We start from the raw sequence: 18,606 nt of genomic DNA, 5'->3' as shown, positions 1-18,606 counted from the left end.
TTAAACTAGTTTCTTGAACTCGGCAACTTTGCGTTGGGTGGATTTCAGCTCATAACGGTTGGGGAATTCTGGGAGTTGGAATCCACGCATCTTAAAGTAGATAAAGTTGAGAAACAATACATTGGACCCCCGGTGGAGGATTTTTCCCAAGATTACAAACTAAGATTATGTGTGCGCGCACCTCTTCCTTTTCTTTGTGTTACACCGTTTGTGTGCCCCGTTTTTCTGCCGCTTCTCACTAGAACAAAAGGTCAAAAGACTTTCCTGTGCATGAAGACCTATAAATCTCTACCAGCCCATAAAACCCCCCAAACCATAAAGAACACAAACTGCAGAGTTGATTTATTTATTTTTTCCCCCCTTGCCTGCCCTCCTTGACAAATGAATCATGCCAGGTTGATTCAGGTTCAGGGCCAACCATCAGTTTATCATCATAAATGGAATGTTATTTTTTTCCCCTTTCTCTTTTGTTAGTTTATTGGGCTTTCACTGCCCAGTTTTCTAAAATCACAAAAGAATCATACTTTTTGCCGTTGAAACAGATGAGGGTTTTCTACTCAGCAAGTCATTTTTGAATTGGAGAGTCATTTTGAGCGCAACAAGTAAATGAAAGCTTTGCCACAGTGATGTACCCTACTGACTTAGCAATACCATTTAGACTTATTTATTTATTTATTTATTTATTCATTCATTCATTCATTCATTCAATCAATTTTTATGCCTCCCTTCTCCTTAGACTCAGGGGGGCTTACAACATGTTAGCAATAGCACTTTTTAACAGAGCTAGGCTATTGCCCCCACAATCCGGGTCCTCATTTTACCCACCTCGGAAGGATGGTAGGCTGAGTCAACCTTGACTTATACAGTGTTTCCTCGATTTTCGCGGGGGATGCGTTCCAAGATCGTCCGGGAAAGTCGAATTTCCGCGAAGTAGAGATGCGGAAGTAAATACACTATTTTTGGCCATGAACAGTATCACAAGCCTTCCCTTAAGACTTTAAAACCCTAAATTACAATTTCCCATTCCCTTAGCAATCATGTTTATTTATTAAAATTTATTTTAAAAATATTTATTAAAGGCAGACGAAAGTTTGGCGATGACATATGATGTCATCGGGCGGGAAAAACATATGGGGAAAAAACCGCGAAGTATTTTTTAATTAATATTTTTTTAAAACCTTGGTATAGACTTTGCGAGAAGTTCGAACCCGCGAAAATCTAGGGAACACTGTATACCGCTTCACAGTCCTTTACAGCCAGTAATGGGCAGCCCAAATTTTTACTGCCATACTCTGGCTGTGCCTTATCATGTGGGTGTGGCTTAATGGTCATGTGACTGGATAGGAGTGGCTTGAACGATCAATATCGTTCAAGTGAACTGTTAAATCCTCGACTTACAACCTTACTAGTGTCGCTTGCTAAGGTGACAATTTTTTTTCACGTTTCCCGCGCTCTCCTTCCTGGGTCCTCCCCCACCCCCCTCCTCAGGCTGGGTAGCTAGGCGAACGGGTGCTGCCAGAAGCATAAATGCTACCGCTTCCACCCATGCCTTCTTCTTGCACCTCAGATGGGAGGTGGCCACGTGAGGCTGTAGGGAAGCCAGGCAGGAGAGAGGGAAGCTCGTCCGAGGCCAGGAAGGAGGAAAGAGGAAAAAAGCAAGGAGTGCAGATGCAGCAGCAGCAGAGAAAAAAAGGAGAGCTGAGCAGAGACCAATAATCCAGGAAGTGACAGCCGCCAATCAACTGGAGCTGTGCACGCATCTTCATTTTTTGCCGGTGGAACTATGTTCCACCCTGTCCTACCTGCTTCCCACCCCTGTTTACAGCCCTCTCTAAGCATTTTATAGAGAGTAAGCATATTGCTCCCAACAATCTGGGTCCTCCTTTTACCCACCTCGAAAGGATGGAAGGCTGAGTCAACCTTGAGCCTGGTGAGATTCGATCTACCAAACTGCTGGCAGCCGGTGATAGCAGAAGTAGCTTGCACTACTGCACTCTAACCACTGCACCACTGAGGCTCTTCGCCCTCCATGTGGGATCAGCCCTAGCAGCTCCCCATCTTCTTTTGCCTCGAGCCCTTCCGGGTGGAAGGCGCCATCTCCTCCGGAGCCACGGGGGGCAGGGAGGCAGTGAGGTGGGGAAACACAGGAGGAGATCATTATAGAATGATCCTCCTCCAGCCTGCTGTACAGAGGTGACGTTCTAAGGAGTGCTCTGGCTGGATTTCAGTTGCAAAGAACAGGGTATCCAGTAAACCTGTAAAACAGGGAATTAAGAGAATTATCAGGGAAATCGGTGGTTTGGAAAATATCAGGGAATTATCAAGAAATGCATGAAAAAACCAGAATAAATCAGGGGAAAAAAATGTATTAAAATGTATTAAAATCGGAAAAATTACATTTAAAAAATGGATCACGCTGCCTGGCAGAGTCAAGCAAAAATGAGCATAATTGTGGCAACAACATGCTTCCTCAGCTACTGATATTTCTCCATGGCTTAGCCGTTTGGTATGACATCATCCACGACTTCACTTTAACTCTATTGCAAGTTACAGGGAAATGTCAGGGAAATACAGTGGTACCTCTACTTAAGAACTTAATTCGTTCCGTGACCAGGTTCTTAAGTAGAAAAGTTTGTAAGTAGAAGCAATTTTTCCCATAGGAATCAATATAAAAGCAAATAATGCATGCAAACCCATTAGGAAAGAAATAAAAGCTCGGAATTTGGGTGGGAGGAGGAGGAGGAGGAAGAGGAGGAGGACAGTCGCTGCCGAAGGAAGAAGGTGAGGGGAGGGGAATCAAAAAAATTCAAAACTTTTAAGGCTTAAAAAAAGGGGGGGTGACTCTAAGGTGGCGAGGAGGAGCACGTACCTCCCATATACCTGGCACGAGGCTGCCTCCCATACACTGCACCAAAGAGAGAAACCTAGGCAGGCGAGAGGGGGGAACCTCCCGCTCCTTTGACCGAAAGGCGGCTGCTGCTGCTACCTGCTTCCTCTTCCTTCCCATGCTGAAGGGCTCCCCTCTCCTCTCGCTCGCTCACTTTGTAGCCGTCGCCTTTCCTTCACTATGTTGACTCCTCAGTTTGGCTGAAGCTGAGTTGATCCGGCCGGGGCAAAGCGCCTCCTTTTGCCTTTCTGCGCCCAGACGCTACAGGAGGCAACTGTGCACCGGGTATATGGGAGGCAGCGATAGAGAGTCACCACAGCGAAGTGGTTTATTCCCTCTCTAAGCGCCCAGAGAAAGGAAAACTCTTCGTTCGCTCTGGACTGCCGAAGCCTCCTTAAGCGCCAGCAAAAGGCTCCTCTGGCAGCCCAGAAAAGCCCGAGATGGCCGGGATTAAAGGGGGAATGGCAGGAAACTGCCACTCTCACATTTCCTGGGAAATTACAAAAAGATATTGACAAAATTGAACGGGTCCAAAGACGGGCTACAAGAATGGTGGAAGGTCTTAAGCATAAAACGTATCAGGAAAGACTTCATGAACTCAATCTGTATAGTCTGGAGGACAGAAGGAAAAGGGGGGACATGATCGAAATGTTTAAATATGTTAAAGGGTTAAATAAGGTCCAGGAGGGAAGTGTTTTTAATAGGAAAGTGAACACAAGAACAAGGGGACACAATCTGAAGTTAGTTGGGGGAAAGATCAAACGCAACATGAGAAAATATTATTTCACTGAAAGAGTAGTAGATCCTTGAAACAAACTTCCAGCAGACATGGCTGGTAAATCCACAGTAACTGAATTTAAACATGCCTGGGATAAACATATATCCATTGTAAGATAAAATACAGGAGATAGTATAAGGGCAGACTAGATGGACCATGAGGTCTTTTTCTGCCGTCAGTCTTCTAGGTTTCTATGTTTCTATTATTCCAGGCTTGGGTTCTTAAGTAGAAAATGGTTCTTGAAAAGAGGCGAAAAAATCTTGGAACACCTGGTTCTTATCGAGAAAAGTTCTTAAGGTAGAGGTACCACTGTATCAGGGAATTTCAAAATGCTTTCCCCCTGGACACCCTGAAAGAACAAATGGCCGGAAGACAAACCCGTAGATGTAGCAGTGGGACAAGGGATGGGGAGGTGTCAAGGGTGCAGATTGAAAATGTTGGTATGCCCTTTCTAAAAGGACAGCCCTACCAGGATTCCCACCAACTCACCTGTGTGCCAGAATGAGGTCATCTCTCCGGTTTGGGTCTTGGCTGTCATTATCCCATCCCTTGTTTCTTTGTTTCCACCCGCAGAGGCCTTTGCCGCGAAGAAGCAACAGCCCCGACAAGTTCAAGCGTCCCACGCCCCCTCCCTCTCCGAACACGCAGATCCCACTGCCGTCGGCTCCCCCGCCTCCACCTCCGCCTCCCCAGCCGGCTCCTTTCCAGCCCTCCACTCAGCCTTAGCGCCCCGGCCAGCGATCCTGCCTTCAGAGTTGGACTCATCCCCTCCCGGAGCAGTTTACTTCAAGCCAAAGGCTTAAAAACCACGGTCAATGTACAGTTGACTGACTTGCACTGAAATCGTCGAGGCTTCACCGTTTCATTGTGTTGTACCAGTTTGCCCAAGGACCTCCTCCGGCGTTATCGCGTGACCCTCCCGCATCCGAGGCGCTTCTTTCCAGGGGACGGGATGGGCGGCGGCGGTGCCCAAGCATCGGCCGTCTGCGCGAGAAGCACCCTCTTCTGATTTCTCCGGAGCCCAGCCCATCGGGGTGAGATACCGGCGACATCCGTCTGAAGGAAGCCAACCCAAACGCCTCCGTCTTTGATACGGGAACATCCAGGCATTGTGCCTGCCGCGGATGGCACGCCGCAGCGCCTGCGTTGGGTTATTGCGGCCTCCCGTTTTGCTGAGCTCCCCGTACAGCCCCCTCCGTTTAAGCCCGCTGCCTCCTCCCCTCGCCCACTTCCTCCTTTTCTGAGATTCGAAAGGGAGGGTTCCCCTGGTTCTTTGCCCCATTCTTCCATTCTGCAACTCAAGGCTACGGGCTCCACATGACAAGCTCCCGGGTATGACGGTGTGTTTCCATCATTTACAGCAAACCAGCTCTACATTTCAGTACAGCTTTTAGTGCGAAAAGTGAAAGCCCCACGCCTCGTCCCTCGAATTGCGTCCCTTAATTTCCAGACTCGAGTAAAACGTGCTGCACAACCCACCCCCATTTATCCAGTGTGTGTTGGTACTGTCTGAAATGTCAGACCCTGTAAGACGTATGGATCTCCCGACCTCCATTCTTCCCTATTCTTCCCATTTACTTCCTTCCTTCCTTCCTTCCCTCTTCTTCCCATTTCCTCCTTTCTTCCTTCCTTCCTTCCTTCTTTCCTTCCCTCTTCTTTCCATTTCCTCCCTCCCTCCCTTCCTTCCTTCTTTCCTTCCCTCCCTCTTCTTTCCATTTCCTTCTTCCTTCCTTCCTTCTTTCCTTCCCTCTTCTTTCCATTTCCTCCCTCCCTTCCTTCCTTCTTTCCTTCCCTCCCTCTTCTTTCCATTTCCTTCCTTCCTTCCCTCTTCTTTCCATTTCCTTCCTTCCCTCCCTCTTCTTTCCATTTCCTTCCTCCTTCCTTTTTTCCTTCCTTCCTTCTTTCCTTCCCTCCCTCTTCTTTCCATTTCCTTCCTCCTTCCTTCCTTCCTTCTTTCCTTCCCTCTTCTTTCCATTTCCTTCCTTCCTTCCTTTTTTCCTTCCTTCTTTCCTTCCCTCTTCCCATTTCCTCCCTCCCTTCCTTCCTTCCTCCCTTCCTTCTTTCCTTCCAACTTCTTCCCATTTCCTCCCTCTTTCCCTTGTAAAAGCCCATTCTGCTGTTTCATTATAATGCTTGGGGCCATCTACAGCTCTTCTCTGATTTTCTGCTGTAGGAAAGCAGTTTTTATGAAAAGCAAAAGAAACAACAAAAAAAAACCCCACCTCCCCAAAGCTCTGATTTCCCCCTTGTTTCAAATATTTTAATGGTGTGGCCCTTCCTCTCTGAAAGTTTAAACCGCGATGTTAGGCTTTTGGAAGAAGACAAAAAAATACAACGCAGATGGGAGGTGCTCCTTTATAGCAGCATATGGTAAAACAGCCAAAAGTGTTGTATTGCTTGGTAGAAAAGGATCAAGAGAAAGTTAGGTGACAATAGCAAATGCGTATTTAGCAGCATAAGCCGGTACAATGTATAAAGAAATGTATTCTGGAATACATTCTTTTAATTCATTTAGCACAAATAAATGGTTTGTTTCACTTTGCAGTGGAACGAAGTCTTCTTTTTTTTTAATTCATCCTTTCTTGAGGTTCCCTGCTTGCTAACTTTGAAAAATCGGCTTACTACTCGGGGGCTTAAGAAGAGAGTACGAAGCAGGAGACAATTCCTTATTTCTGGTTCCTGGTGCAAATCCAACAAGGCTTACAAGATGTTGTGTCGGACTCTCTAGTAGAATCCTCCCAAAAATTCACAGGTACAAATTTCAGACACACACACGTTTGAAAATTCAAAACAATGTTCTTTATAATGAAAAGTCACTTAAACCAAGCCCTCTTTTGGTATAGCCAAGGGCACTCGTCTCCAAACAAACTGGTAATTTGTACAAGTCCCTTATCAGTTCTGTGATACTTATCTTGCAGCTGTGAGGCAATTCACAGTCCTCCTTCTTTCACAAAGTGAAACACACTTTGCCCTGGTTTAGTTTCAAAGCGGGGAAAAATCAGCACACAAAAGGTCGAAGTCAGTAAAGCACTCACGAAACACAACGATCAGATAATCCTCCACAATGGCCAAACCCACAGGCTGCTATTTATAGCAGCCTCACTAATGACCACAGCCCCACCCAACCACAGGTGGCCTCATTTTCTTTTATAATAATATCTCAGTTGTTGTTGCCTATGCATCGCTCTCCGCATGCGTGGCTGTATCATTAACTCTTGTTCTGAATCCAAGGAGGAGCTAGATAATTGACCTCCTTCTGAGCTGTCTGCCACACTCTCCTCCCTGTCACTCATGTCGTATTGGTCAGAGGAGCCTTCATCATCAGATTCCACCAGGGGCAAAACAGGCCTGCAGCATGTGGATGTCTCCCCCACATCCACAGTCCTTGGGGCAGGAGCTGGGCCAGAGCTAACCACAACATATGGTTTCATATTTTTCTTTATGAAATGGAAAGTAGGCATTGAAGGCATATTCCAAGGGTGTCAAACTCAAGGCCATGGGAGCTAGATCCTGTCTGCGGGATACATAAGATCTGGCACATGGGTCTACCCTGGAAACAGCGAAGGACTGGCCCGCGGTGCTTCTACCAGCAAAAATGGTCTCCAACCTCCTTTTTGACTGTCAAGAAAGTCAAGGTTTGCTTTCAACTGGGTTGGAAACTCCGATTCAGGTTAAATGTCAAGGTTCCAGGTAGCATTTATTTATTTATTTTATTTATTAATCAAATTTGTATGCCCCCCCTCTCTGTAGACTCGGGGCGGCTAACAACAGTAATAAAACAATATAAACAAATCTAATATTTAAGTTAATTTAAAAAGAAACCCCAATTTAAGAATCCAATCATACATACAGACATACCATGCACATTTTTTTTTATAAGCCTAGGGGGAAGGGAATATCTCAATTCCCCCATGCCTGACGACAGAGGTTGGTTTTAAGCAGCTTACGAAAGGCAAGGAGGGTGGGGGCAACTCTGATATCTGGGGGGAGTTGGTTCCAGAGGGCCGGGGCCGCCACAGAGAAGGCCCTTCCCCTGGGTCCCGCCGAATGGCATTGTTTAGTCGACGGGACCCGGAGAAGGCCAACTCTGTGGGACCTAACAGGTCGCTGGGATTCGTGCGGCATCCACACTAAATCAGAGTCCAAGTCAAAGTACTCCTCAAAGTTACAATTTATTGCCGGAGCCATCCTGGCACCTACGCTGGGAAACCCGAACCTAAGTTTCCCACCCAGTTGAAAGTTCACATCCCTTGTCCCCCACCCACAAGCTTGTCGCGTTGCCCACTCAGATTGTGCCAGTGTGGCAAGTCTTTTCCTCCGCTTCCGCCCAGGTGGGTGGGCATAGATGACCTTGAACCACTTGGCTGCATCTGTTCCCTTGTGAAAATCACCCCTCCCAAGTTCCCATAAACATCAGGCCTTCTATAGATAGTGTGGCAAGCCGTTAATTTATCACCAAATCCTGCACCAGCTTGACGCAGAGAGTTGCAGGAGGCCTTGGCAGGTGAAAACGGAGCTCAGTCCGGCACACATCTCCCCCCCCCCTGATAGGAGTGACATAGAGCTGGCCACACCCTCCCAGCCACGCCACGCCCCCATACAACTCTGATGCAGCTCTCAATGAAATTGAGTTTTAACACCCCTTCAAATTTCATGGAGCACGGCTGCTGCGTCTTAATTTTTCTTTTGAGAGTCTTAAGCCCAGGTAGAAAAAGGTCTAAAATTTCCCCCCACCTAGGCGTGACCCGACTCAAAGGAGGAGGTGCTCCATCTCCAATTCTCAGCCGACAGAGCCTATGTTGTCTGAGATGCTTTTGTCGTCCTGTGGCCACAGCACAAAGCTCTTGCCCTGGTACCTATTTATCTACTCGCACTTGCATGCTTTCGAACTGCTAGATTGGCAGGAGCCGGGCTGAGTAACCAGAAGGTCCCAGCATCAAAACTCAAGCCTGGGCTGACAAGCTCAGCATCTTAACCAATTTGGACTGCTTCAACATTTCTGGTGACGGTTTGGGGTTTTTTTGGCTTTTAGAAGCAGATATTTGTATTAAAGTGGGGTCGCTTTAAAGGAGCCAGACTTGGGTTTAATTTGCACAGGGTTTGAAATAGTTATCACATATATTGGCAGTTGGCTCAGATCCCATCAAGGGGTGCATTTTTAACATACTGCCTTTCCTGGGATGGATGGACGGATGGATGGATGGATGGATGGATGGATGGATGGATGGATGGATGGATAGATAGATAGATAGATGATGGATGGATAGACGATAGATAGATAGATAGATAGATAGATAGATAGATAGATGATGGATGGATAGATAGATGATAGATAGATGATAGATAGATAGATAGATAGATAGATAGATAGATGATAGAAAGATAGATGATAGATAGATGATAGATAGATAGATAGATAGATAGATAGATAGATGATGGATGGATGGATAGATAGATAGATGATAGATAGATGATAGACAGATAGATGATAGATAGATGATAGATAGATAGATAGATAGATAGATAGATAGATAGATGATGGATGGATGGATAGATGATAGATAGATAGCTAGATAGATTGATAGATAGATAGATAGATAGATAGATAGATAGATAGATAGATGATGGATGGATAGAAGATAGATAGATAGATGATAGATAGATAGATAGATAGATAGATAGATAGATAGATAGATAGATAGATAGATAGATGATGGATGGATAGATGATAGATAGATAGATAGATGATAGATAGATAGATAGATAGATAGATAGATAGATAGATAGATAGATAGATAGATAGATAGATAGATAGATAGATGATGGATGGATAGAAGATAGATAGATAGATGATAGATAGATAGATAGATAGATAGATAGATAGATAGATAGATAGATAGATAGATAGATAGATAGATAGATAGATAGATAGATGATGGATGGATAGATGATGGATGGATAGATGATAGATAGATAGATAGATAGATAGATAGATAGATAGATAGATAGATAGATAGATAGATGATAGATAGAGAGATAGATAGATAGAAGATAGATAGATAGATGATAGATGATGATAGATAGATAGATAGATGATAGATGATGATATATATATATATATAGATAGATAGATAGATAGATAGATAGATGATAGATGGATAGATAGATAGATAGATAGATAGATAGATAGATAGATAGATAGATAGATAGATGATAGATGATGATAGATAGGTAGATAGATAGATGATAGATAGATAGATGATTGATGATAGATAGATAGATAGATAGATAGATGATAGATAGATAGATTATAGATAGATAGATAGATAGATAGATAGATAGATAGATAGATAGATAGATAGATAGATGATAGATAGACAGACAGATAGATGATAGATAGATAGATAGATAGATAGATAGATAGATAGATAGATAGATAGATAGATGATAGATAGATGATGGATGGATGGATAGATAGATAGATAGATAGATAGATGATGATAGATAGATAGATGATAGATGATGATAGATAGATAGATAGATAGATGATAGATAGATAGATGATAGATGATGATAGATAGATAGATAGATAGATGATAGATAGATGATAGATAGATAGATGATAGATGATAGAAAGATAGACAGATAGACAGATGATAGATAGATAGATAGATAGATAGATAGATAGATAGATAGATAAACAGACAGACAGACAGACAGACAGACAGACATTTGCTTTCATAGATATTCACGGGTATAGGTATGTAGGTCTTGATGTATTCGGGTCTTTTCCTGTGTTTCGGGTTTGTGCTAGTGCGAATGCTTTATTTGCACTAGCACAACGCCAAAAACACTAGCCTGAAGATGACAAGTGTGTCCTCGTCTTAATGTCGCCAAGATATTCTCAATCTTACAAACACCCAAATGCAACAAGATACGTTTTTGTGTGTGTGTATATATACATGTATGATGTTTGTATGTATGTATGTACAGTATGTATGCATATAAATCTTAAAATCAGTCTTCAATACCTCTCCACCCCCCCACCCAAATACTATAAGATAAAAAACACAAAAGGTTTCGCATTCGTTCCAAAATCAATTCATGTGGTTAAACATATATGAATCTTTTTCTGCCGTCAGTCTTCTTTGTTTCTATGTAAATCAATGCTTATCTCCAGTGCCACAGGAGTGGCAATAAATGGTGTAATACAACATTAAAGTTCCTCTTTAAAGATGCAATCACAAAACATTGTTCTTTTTTTAAAAAAAAATTCAAGTCTTACATTACAAACTACAGTACAAGAAATATGACATAATGTCAGGACAATTAACATGCATTCCAGTGCATCATTATTTGATAAACATTTTTTGATTCACAAACCAACGAATCCACAAAAAGTGAACATGTGCATAGACCCTTATAAGATACTCTTATCCATGTCAGAAATGGACATTCGCGCATTTATGTAAGCACACAAAATATAAAATAAATATAAACCTTAATTCTGCTCCACTAATCTAGTACGCTGTTTTCCCCTGTATTATTTGCTCCTTAGTTTATTTGTAGTACCCCCTCAAGGAGCCTTTTAGCCTCTCTAGTAAATACCACTCCGTCCGAGTGAATGGACGCATCACAGAAACATAGAAGATTGACGGCAGAAAAAGACCTCCTGGTCCATCGAGTCTGCCCTTATACTATTTCTTGTATTTTATCACAGTGTCTTGTTCTGCTCGAGAAAAGTGTATTCTCAAAAAACGTCCCCATTTTCAACCACTGTCCTTTTTAACTAGATTCCCAATCTCTCTCCAAGCACACAATTCTTGCCACTGTATAATGAAAACCATCAGAGTATGGTTTTTGTGTTGTTGTTGTTTTTTACAGGAGAATTAGCTTGCATGGAAAAACATTTGGAGAAAATTCGCCGGATCTTTGTATTGTGCCGAGGGTCATTCGGTGGCTTATATCTTGGGCAAAGTCCATATCTTAGATAGATAAAGATTAGCATTTGTAAATTCCCTGTTTCACTTGGGCCTGTCTTGTCATAGAATCATAGAAACATAGAAGACTGACGGCAGAAAAAGACCTCATGGTCCATCTAGTCTGCCCTTATACTATTTCCTGTATTTTATCTTACAATGGATCTATGTTTATCCCAGGCATGTTTAAATTCAGTTACTGTGGATTTACCAACAACGTCTGCTGGAAGTTTGTTCCAAGGATCTACTACTCTTTCAGTGAAATAATATTTTCTCACGTTGCGTTTGATCTTTCCCCCAACTAACTTCAGATTGTGTCCCCTTGTTCTTGTGTTCACTTTCCTATTAAAAACACTTCCCTCCTGAACCTTATTTAACCCTTTAACATATTTAAATGTTTCGATCATGTCCCCCCTTTTCCTTCTGTCCTCCAGACTATTCAGATTGAGTTCATGAAGTCTTTCCTGATACGTTTTATGCTTAAGACCTTCCACCATTCTTGTAGCCCGTCTTTGGACCCGTTCAATTTTGTCAATATCTTTTTGTAGGTGAGGTCTCCAGAACTGAACACAGTATTCCAAATGTGGTCTCACCAGCGCTCTATATAAGGGGATCACAATCTCCCTCTTCCTGCTTGTTATACCTCTAGCTATGCAGCCAAGCATCCTACTTGCTTTTCCTACTGCCCGACCACACTGCTCACCCATTTTGAGACTGTCAGAAATCACTACCCCTAAATCCTTCTCTTCTGAAGTTCTTGCTAACACAGAACTGCCAATGCAATACTCAGATTGAGGATTCCTTTTCCCCAAGTGCATTATTTTACATTTGGAAACATTAAACTGCAGTTTCCATTGCTTTGACCATTTATCTAGTAAAGCTAAATCATTTACCATATTACAGACCCCTCCAGGAATATCAACCCTATTGCACACTTTAGAGTCATCGGCAAATAGGCAAACCTTCCCTTCCAAACCTTCCCCTATGTCACTCACAAACATATTAAAAAGAATAGGACCCAGAACAGACCCTTGTGGCACACCGCTTGTAACCTGTCTCTGCTCAGACATTTGCAAGAGTTCCCTGCTCTCAGCGTTTGGAACACACACACATACACACACAAACAAAGTCACACACACTTCTTTGCAGTCCCAGAGCTGTGGGTGGTGATTGCCTCCAGCAAAGCTAGCCAACCCGCATCCTTGGAGCTATCCTGCACCTATTATCTTTCGGCTGTGGCGAGGGGTGTGTTTGCCCAGGTTCGCCTGGTGCACCAGTTGTGGCCCTATTTGGACAGGGAGTCATTGCTCACAGTCACTCATGCCCTCATCACCTCAAGGTTCGATTACTGCAACGCTCTCTACATGGGGCTACCTTTGAAGAGTGTTCGGAAACTTCAGATCGTGCAGAACGCAGCTGCGAGAGCCGTCGTGGGGCTTCCAAGATTTGCCCATGTTTCTTCAACACTCCGTGGCCTGCATTGGCTGCCGATCAGTTTCCGGTCACAATTCAAAGTGTTGGTCATGACCTTTAAAGCCCTACATGGCATTGGGCCAGATTACCTCCGGAACCGTCTGCTACCGCATGAATCCCAGCGACCGATAAGGCCCCACAGAGTTTGCCTTTTCCAGGTCCCGTCGACTAAATGTCGTTTGGTGGGCCCCAGGGGAAGAGCCTTCTCTGTGGCGGCCCTGGCCCTCTGGAACCAACTCCCCCCGGAGATTAGAACTGCCCCCACCCTCCCTGTCTTTCGTAAACTACTCAAGACTCACTTATGCCACCAGGCATGGGGGAGTTTAGATATTCCTTCCCCCTAGGCCATTACAAGTTATGCATGGTATGTTTGTGTGTATGTTTGGTTTTATAATAAGAGTTTTTAGTTGTTTTATTAATTGGATTGTTACATGCTGTTTTTATCATTGTTGTTAGCCGCCCCGAGTCTACGGAGAGGGGCGGCATACAAATCCAATAAATACTACTACTACTACTACTACTACTACTACTAATAATAATAATAATAATAATAATAATAATAATCACCGCCTCAGGTGCTGTGAAGGGTCTCAGTCCTTGGAGAAGGACCAGGGTCTGTTTCAATCATGAAACCAAAGAGCCGAAACTTTCATTCAGTACAGCAGAACCCAAATTGGTTGGTCTTGGGTCAGGAGGAAATGCTGCAACTTGGTGCTTTTCTTCTCTTTCTTTCGGTTTTTTTTATTATTCTTATTTTTCTCCACTCATAAACGTTCAATATCACATACCTCCCCATCTACATTCTAATACAACAATTATCCAGTGGCTTTTGGTATTTATCCTTCCACAAGTGCTGCCTCCTTTCTTTTATCACCTGAAAAATCAAATGTTAAAATTTTCCAACATCCTTGTTCAAATTTACAACAGCCTTCAGTGAGGCCTGTGTGCACTGATGTGCAGCAGCCAACGCGGTCAGGTGCTCCGTCCCAATAGGAAATTCTGGGATGTGTCTGCAGCTGCACACCCCCGACATGCACAAGATTGGGTTTCTGCACATGCCCAACAAGCAAACTCTGTTGTGAGGACACTCGCACAAGTGATTTCGGTGATTTCTGCTGAATTTTTGCTTCTGTGCATGCGCGGAAGCTAAAATATCGGCGAAAATCACCGAAATCACACACACGTGTCTCCTTGCAAGGCTTCGGCGGGCGTACCGGTAGAACTGAAGACGAGCGGCCCTTCACTGCCTGTGTGCATGCATGGGGGCAGGGGATGGGCTTGTGCACATGTGCAGGGGCACGCAGGGGAGTGTGCATGCAGTAGCATGCACGCACACGCCCTTTTAATTTAATTAATGTTTCCAAATTTAAAATAATGCACTTGGGGAAAAGGAATCCTAAATCTGAGTATTGCATTGGCAGTTCTGTGTTAGCAAAAACTTCAGAAGAGAAGGATTTAGGGGTAGTGATTTCTGACAGTCTCAAAATGGGTGAGCAGTGTGGTCGGGCGGTAGGAAAGGCAAGTAGGATGCTTGGCTGCATAGCTAGAGGTATAACAAGCAGGAAGAGGGAGATTGTGATCCCCTTATATAGAGCGCTGGTGAGACCACATTTGGAAGACTGTGTTCAGTTCTGGAGACCTCACCTACAAAAGGATATTGACAAAATTGAACGGGTCCAAAGACGGGCTACAAGAATGGTGGAAGGTCTGAAGTATAAAACGTATCAGGAAAGACTTCATGAACTCAATCTGTATAGTCTGGAAGACAGAAGGAAAAGGGGGGACATGATCGAAACATTTAAATATGTTAAAAGGTTAAATAGGGTTCAGGAGGGAAGTGTTTTTAACAGGAAAGTGAACACAAGAACAAGGGGACACAATCTGAAGTTAGTTGGGGGAAAGATCAAAGGCAACATGAGAAAGTATTATTTTACTGAAAGAGTAGTAGATCCTTGGAACAAACTTCCAGCAGACGTGGTTGGTAAATCCACAGTAACCAAATTTAAACATGCCTGGGATAAACATATATCCATTGTAAGATAAAATACAGGAAATAGTAAAAGGGCAGACTAGATGGACCATGGGGTCTTTTTCTGCCGTCAGTCTTCTATGTTTCTATGTTTCTAATTTATTAGATTTGCATGCTGCCCCTCTCCGTGGACTCGGAGCGGCATACAAATAGGTTCGCCATCACTGAGCTAGGCTGTATTATTTATTATTTATTTATTTATTTATTTTGTCCAATACACAATGAGGGTTTTAGTGGGTATATATCTATATACCCATAGTAAAATACATGATGAAGGTTATAGAGGAGATACTCATGGTAAAATATATCTAAGAAAGAATAGAAAAGAAGACATAGGAATAGAACATATCAATGAAAGAATAGAAGAAGAGATATAGGAATAGAAGAAAGGTATAGGAGATATAGGAGAGCAATAGGACAGGGGACGGAAGGCACTCTAGTGCACTTGGACTCGCCCCTTACTGACCTCTTAGGAATCTGGAGAGGTCAACTGTAGATAATCTAAGGGTAAAGTGTTAGGGGTTTGGGGATGACACTATGGAGTCCGGTAATGAGTTCCACGCTTCGACAACTCGGTTACTGAAGTCATATTTTTTACAGTCAAGTTTGGAGCAGTTAATATTAAGTTTAAATCTGTTGTGTGCTCTTGTGTTGTTGTGGTTGAAGCTGAAGTAGTCGCCGACAGGCAGGACGTTGCAGCATAATGATCTTGTGGGCAATACTTAGATCTTGTTTAAGGCGTCTTAGTTCTAGGCTTTCTAGGCCCAGGATTGAAAGTCTAGTCTCGTAGGGTATTCTGTTTCGAGTGGAGGAGTGAAGGGCTCTTCTGGTGAAGTATCTTTGGACATTTTCAAGGGTGTTAATGTCTGAGATGCGATATGGGTTCCAAACAGATGAGCTGCATTTGAGGAAAGGTCTGGCAAAAGTTTTGTAAGCTCTGGTAAGTAGTGTGAGATTGCCAGAGCAGAAGCTACATAGGATTAGGTTTACAACTCTTGAAGCCTTCTTGGCTATGTTGTTGCAGTGGGCTTTGGCACATAAATCTTTTGTTATTAGTATACCAAGGTCTTTAACCGAGTGGGGATTATAGTTGTTGTTTTTAAAAAAGTCTTTCCTACCCATTAGGTTTACTTGAGTTGTTTTCATGGAGAAAATCCCTAGAGCGGCTCTATCGTTGGGCATCGTTCTAATTTCCTATGTGCTGTTAAAAAGCCGCTGTTCTCTTGATCTAAACTGGCGCTGCCTGTTTTCAAGCTGGTGAGGTAGGGTAGAGTTGCTTATCTTGGCTTGGAGAGGGAAAGGCAGTTGGCACACCAGAAGCGTCAGAAAGACATAATTGCTTTTCCATAACGGTCATAGAAACCTCGTAACCTCCCTTTGAACTGCTCAGACAGTGGCTCCTTTTGTTCTGCTATTGTCTAAGCTTTTTAAGCCAAAAGTGCCACCTTTGTTTACGCACATCGTTTAAAGAAGCCAATGTAGGATCAATAAACAGCAATATGCAGGGTTTTTGTTCTCTTCTAATAAATCATGCTTTCCTAACTTCTCCTGAGAATTTGGAAAGAAGTATAGTGGTACCTCTACCTAAGAACGCCTCTACTTACAAACTTTTCTAAATAAGAACCAGGTGTTCCAGATTTTTTTTTGCCTCTTCTCAAGAACCATTTTCCACTTACAAACCCAAGCCTCCGAAACTGTAACCGGAAAAGGCAGGGAGAAGCCTCCCTGGTGCCTCTCTAGAAATCTCCTGGGAGGAAACAGGGCCGGAAAAGGCCGGGAGAAGCTTCTGTGGGGCCTCTCTAGGAATCTCCTGGGAGGAAACAGGGCCGGAAAAGGCCGGGAGAAGCCTCCGTGGGGCCTCTCTAGGAATCTCCTGGGAGGAAACAGGGCTGGAAAAGGCAGAGAGAAGCTTCTGTGGGGCCTCTCTAGGAATCTCCTGGGAGGAAACAGAGCCGAAAAAGCAGGGACAAGCCACCATGGGGCCTCTCTAGGAATGGGAGGAAACAGGGCCGGAAAAGGCAGGGAGAAGCCTCTGTGGGTCCTCTCTAGGAATCTCCTGGGAGGAAACAGGGCCGGAAAAGGCAGGGAGAAGCTTCTGTGGGTCCTCTCTAGGAATCTCCTGGGAGGAAACAGGGCCTCCACCCTCCCTGTGGTTTTCCCAATCGCACACATTTCCTATGGGAAAAAATTACTTCTTCTTACAAACTTTTCTACTTAAGAACCTGGTCACGGAACAAATTAAGTTCGGAAGTAGAGGTACCACTATATACTTGTTCAGCGGTCCCAGGCCTTTCTGATTGTGGATTGGCAAGGGAAGGGGGGTGTTGTGGTTAGCTCTGGCCCAACTCCTGCCCCAAGGACTGTGGATGTGGGAAAGACATCCACATGCTGCAGGCCTGTTTTGCCCCCCCCCCCCCCCCGGTGTAATCTGCTGATGAAGGCTCCTCTGACCAAGAAGACATGAGTGACCGGGAGGAGGAGAGTGGGGCAGACAGCTCAGAAGGAGATCAATTATCTAGCTCCTCCTTGGATTCAGAACAAGAGTTAATGATACAGCCACGCATGCGGAGAGCGATGCATAGGCAGCAACAACTGAGAGATTATTATCAAAGAAAATGAGGCCACCTGTGGTTGGGTGGGGCTGTGGTCATTAGTGAGGCTGCTATAAATTGCAGCCTGTGGGTTTGGCCATTGTGGAGGATTATCTGATCGTTGTGTTTCATGACTGCTTTACTGACTTTGACTTTTTGTGTGCTGATTTTTCCCCGCTTTGAAACTAAACCAGAGCAAAGTGTGTTTCACTTTGTGAAAGAAGAAGGACTGTGAATTGCCTCACAGCTGCAAGATAAGTATCACAGAACTGATAAGGGACTTGTACAAATTACCAGTTTGTTTGGAGACGAGTGCTCTTTGCTATACCAAAAGAGGGCTTGGTTTAAGTGAATTTTCATTACAAAGAACATTGTTTTGAATTTTCAAACGTGTGTGTGTCTGAAATTTGTACCTGTGAATTTTTGGGAGGAGTCTACCAGAGAGCCCGACAGAACAGGGGGCAGGATGGTTTTGCCCACACAACCTAATCTCATGTATGTGCAAATGGAGCTTCATGCACTTGCCGACCATTTGTGCTTCCTACTTCCCAACAGGCTGCTGACTGGTTGAGGACCTCTATCCTAGAGAGTTAATTAGCTCCTTTTCAATACTTAAGGGATTAGCATCCTGTTATGAAAAACAAACAAGGATTGGACTGCTGATAAGACTCATCATTAACTGGGTAATTCCCTTAGTCAGGTAGAATCCTGTAGTCTTAATATAGCTTGACTTTAGGAAAGCATACCATAAATATCTTATAATGTTCTGATGAGCAACTTTGTTTATGTGGATTGAAAGGCCTGACAATAACAGTTAAGTCAGAGGTCTTCCAACTTGGCAACTTTAAAATTTGTGGACTTCTATTCCC

The 18,606-nt window shown here is 43.7% G+C and overlaps 1 protein-coding gene across 1 annotated transcript in view; it reads left to right on the top strand.

Annotated features, from left to right (window-relative positions):
• Positions 1-6,202, top strand: part of CCDC6 (coiled-coil domain containing 6) — a 91,616-nt gene extending 85,414 nt beyond the window's left edge. Inside the window, exon 9 of the mRNA XM_070752069.1 lies at positions 4,239-6,202. Within this exon, the coding sequence (XP_070608170.1) occupies positions 4,239-4,391 (153 nt within the window). The 3' untranslated portion in view covers positions 4,392-6,202. The remainder of the gene's footprint in view (positions 1-4,238) is intronic.
• Positions 6,203-18,606: the final 12,404 nt, after the last annotated feature.

This window comes from Erythrolamprus reginae, chromosome 5 (assembly GCF_031021105.1).
Source record: "Erythrolamprus reginae isolate rEryReg1 chromosome 5, rEryReg1.hap1, whole genome shotgun sequence".
NCBI lineage: Eukaryota > Metazoa > Chordata > Lepidosauria > Squamata > Dipsadidae > Erythrolamprus > Erythrolamprus reginae.
This window is presented reverse-complemented; position numbering and strand designations above follow the sequence as displayed.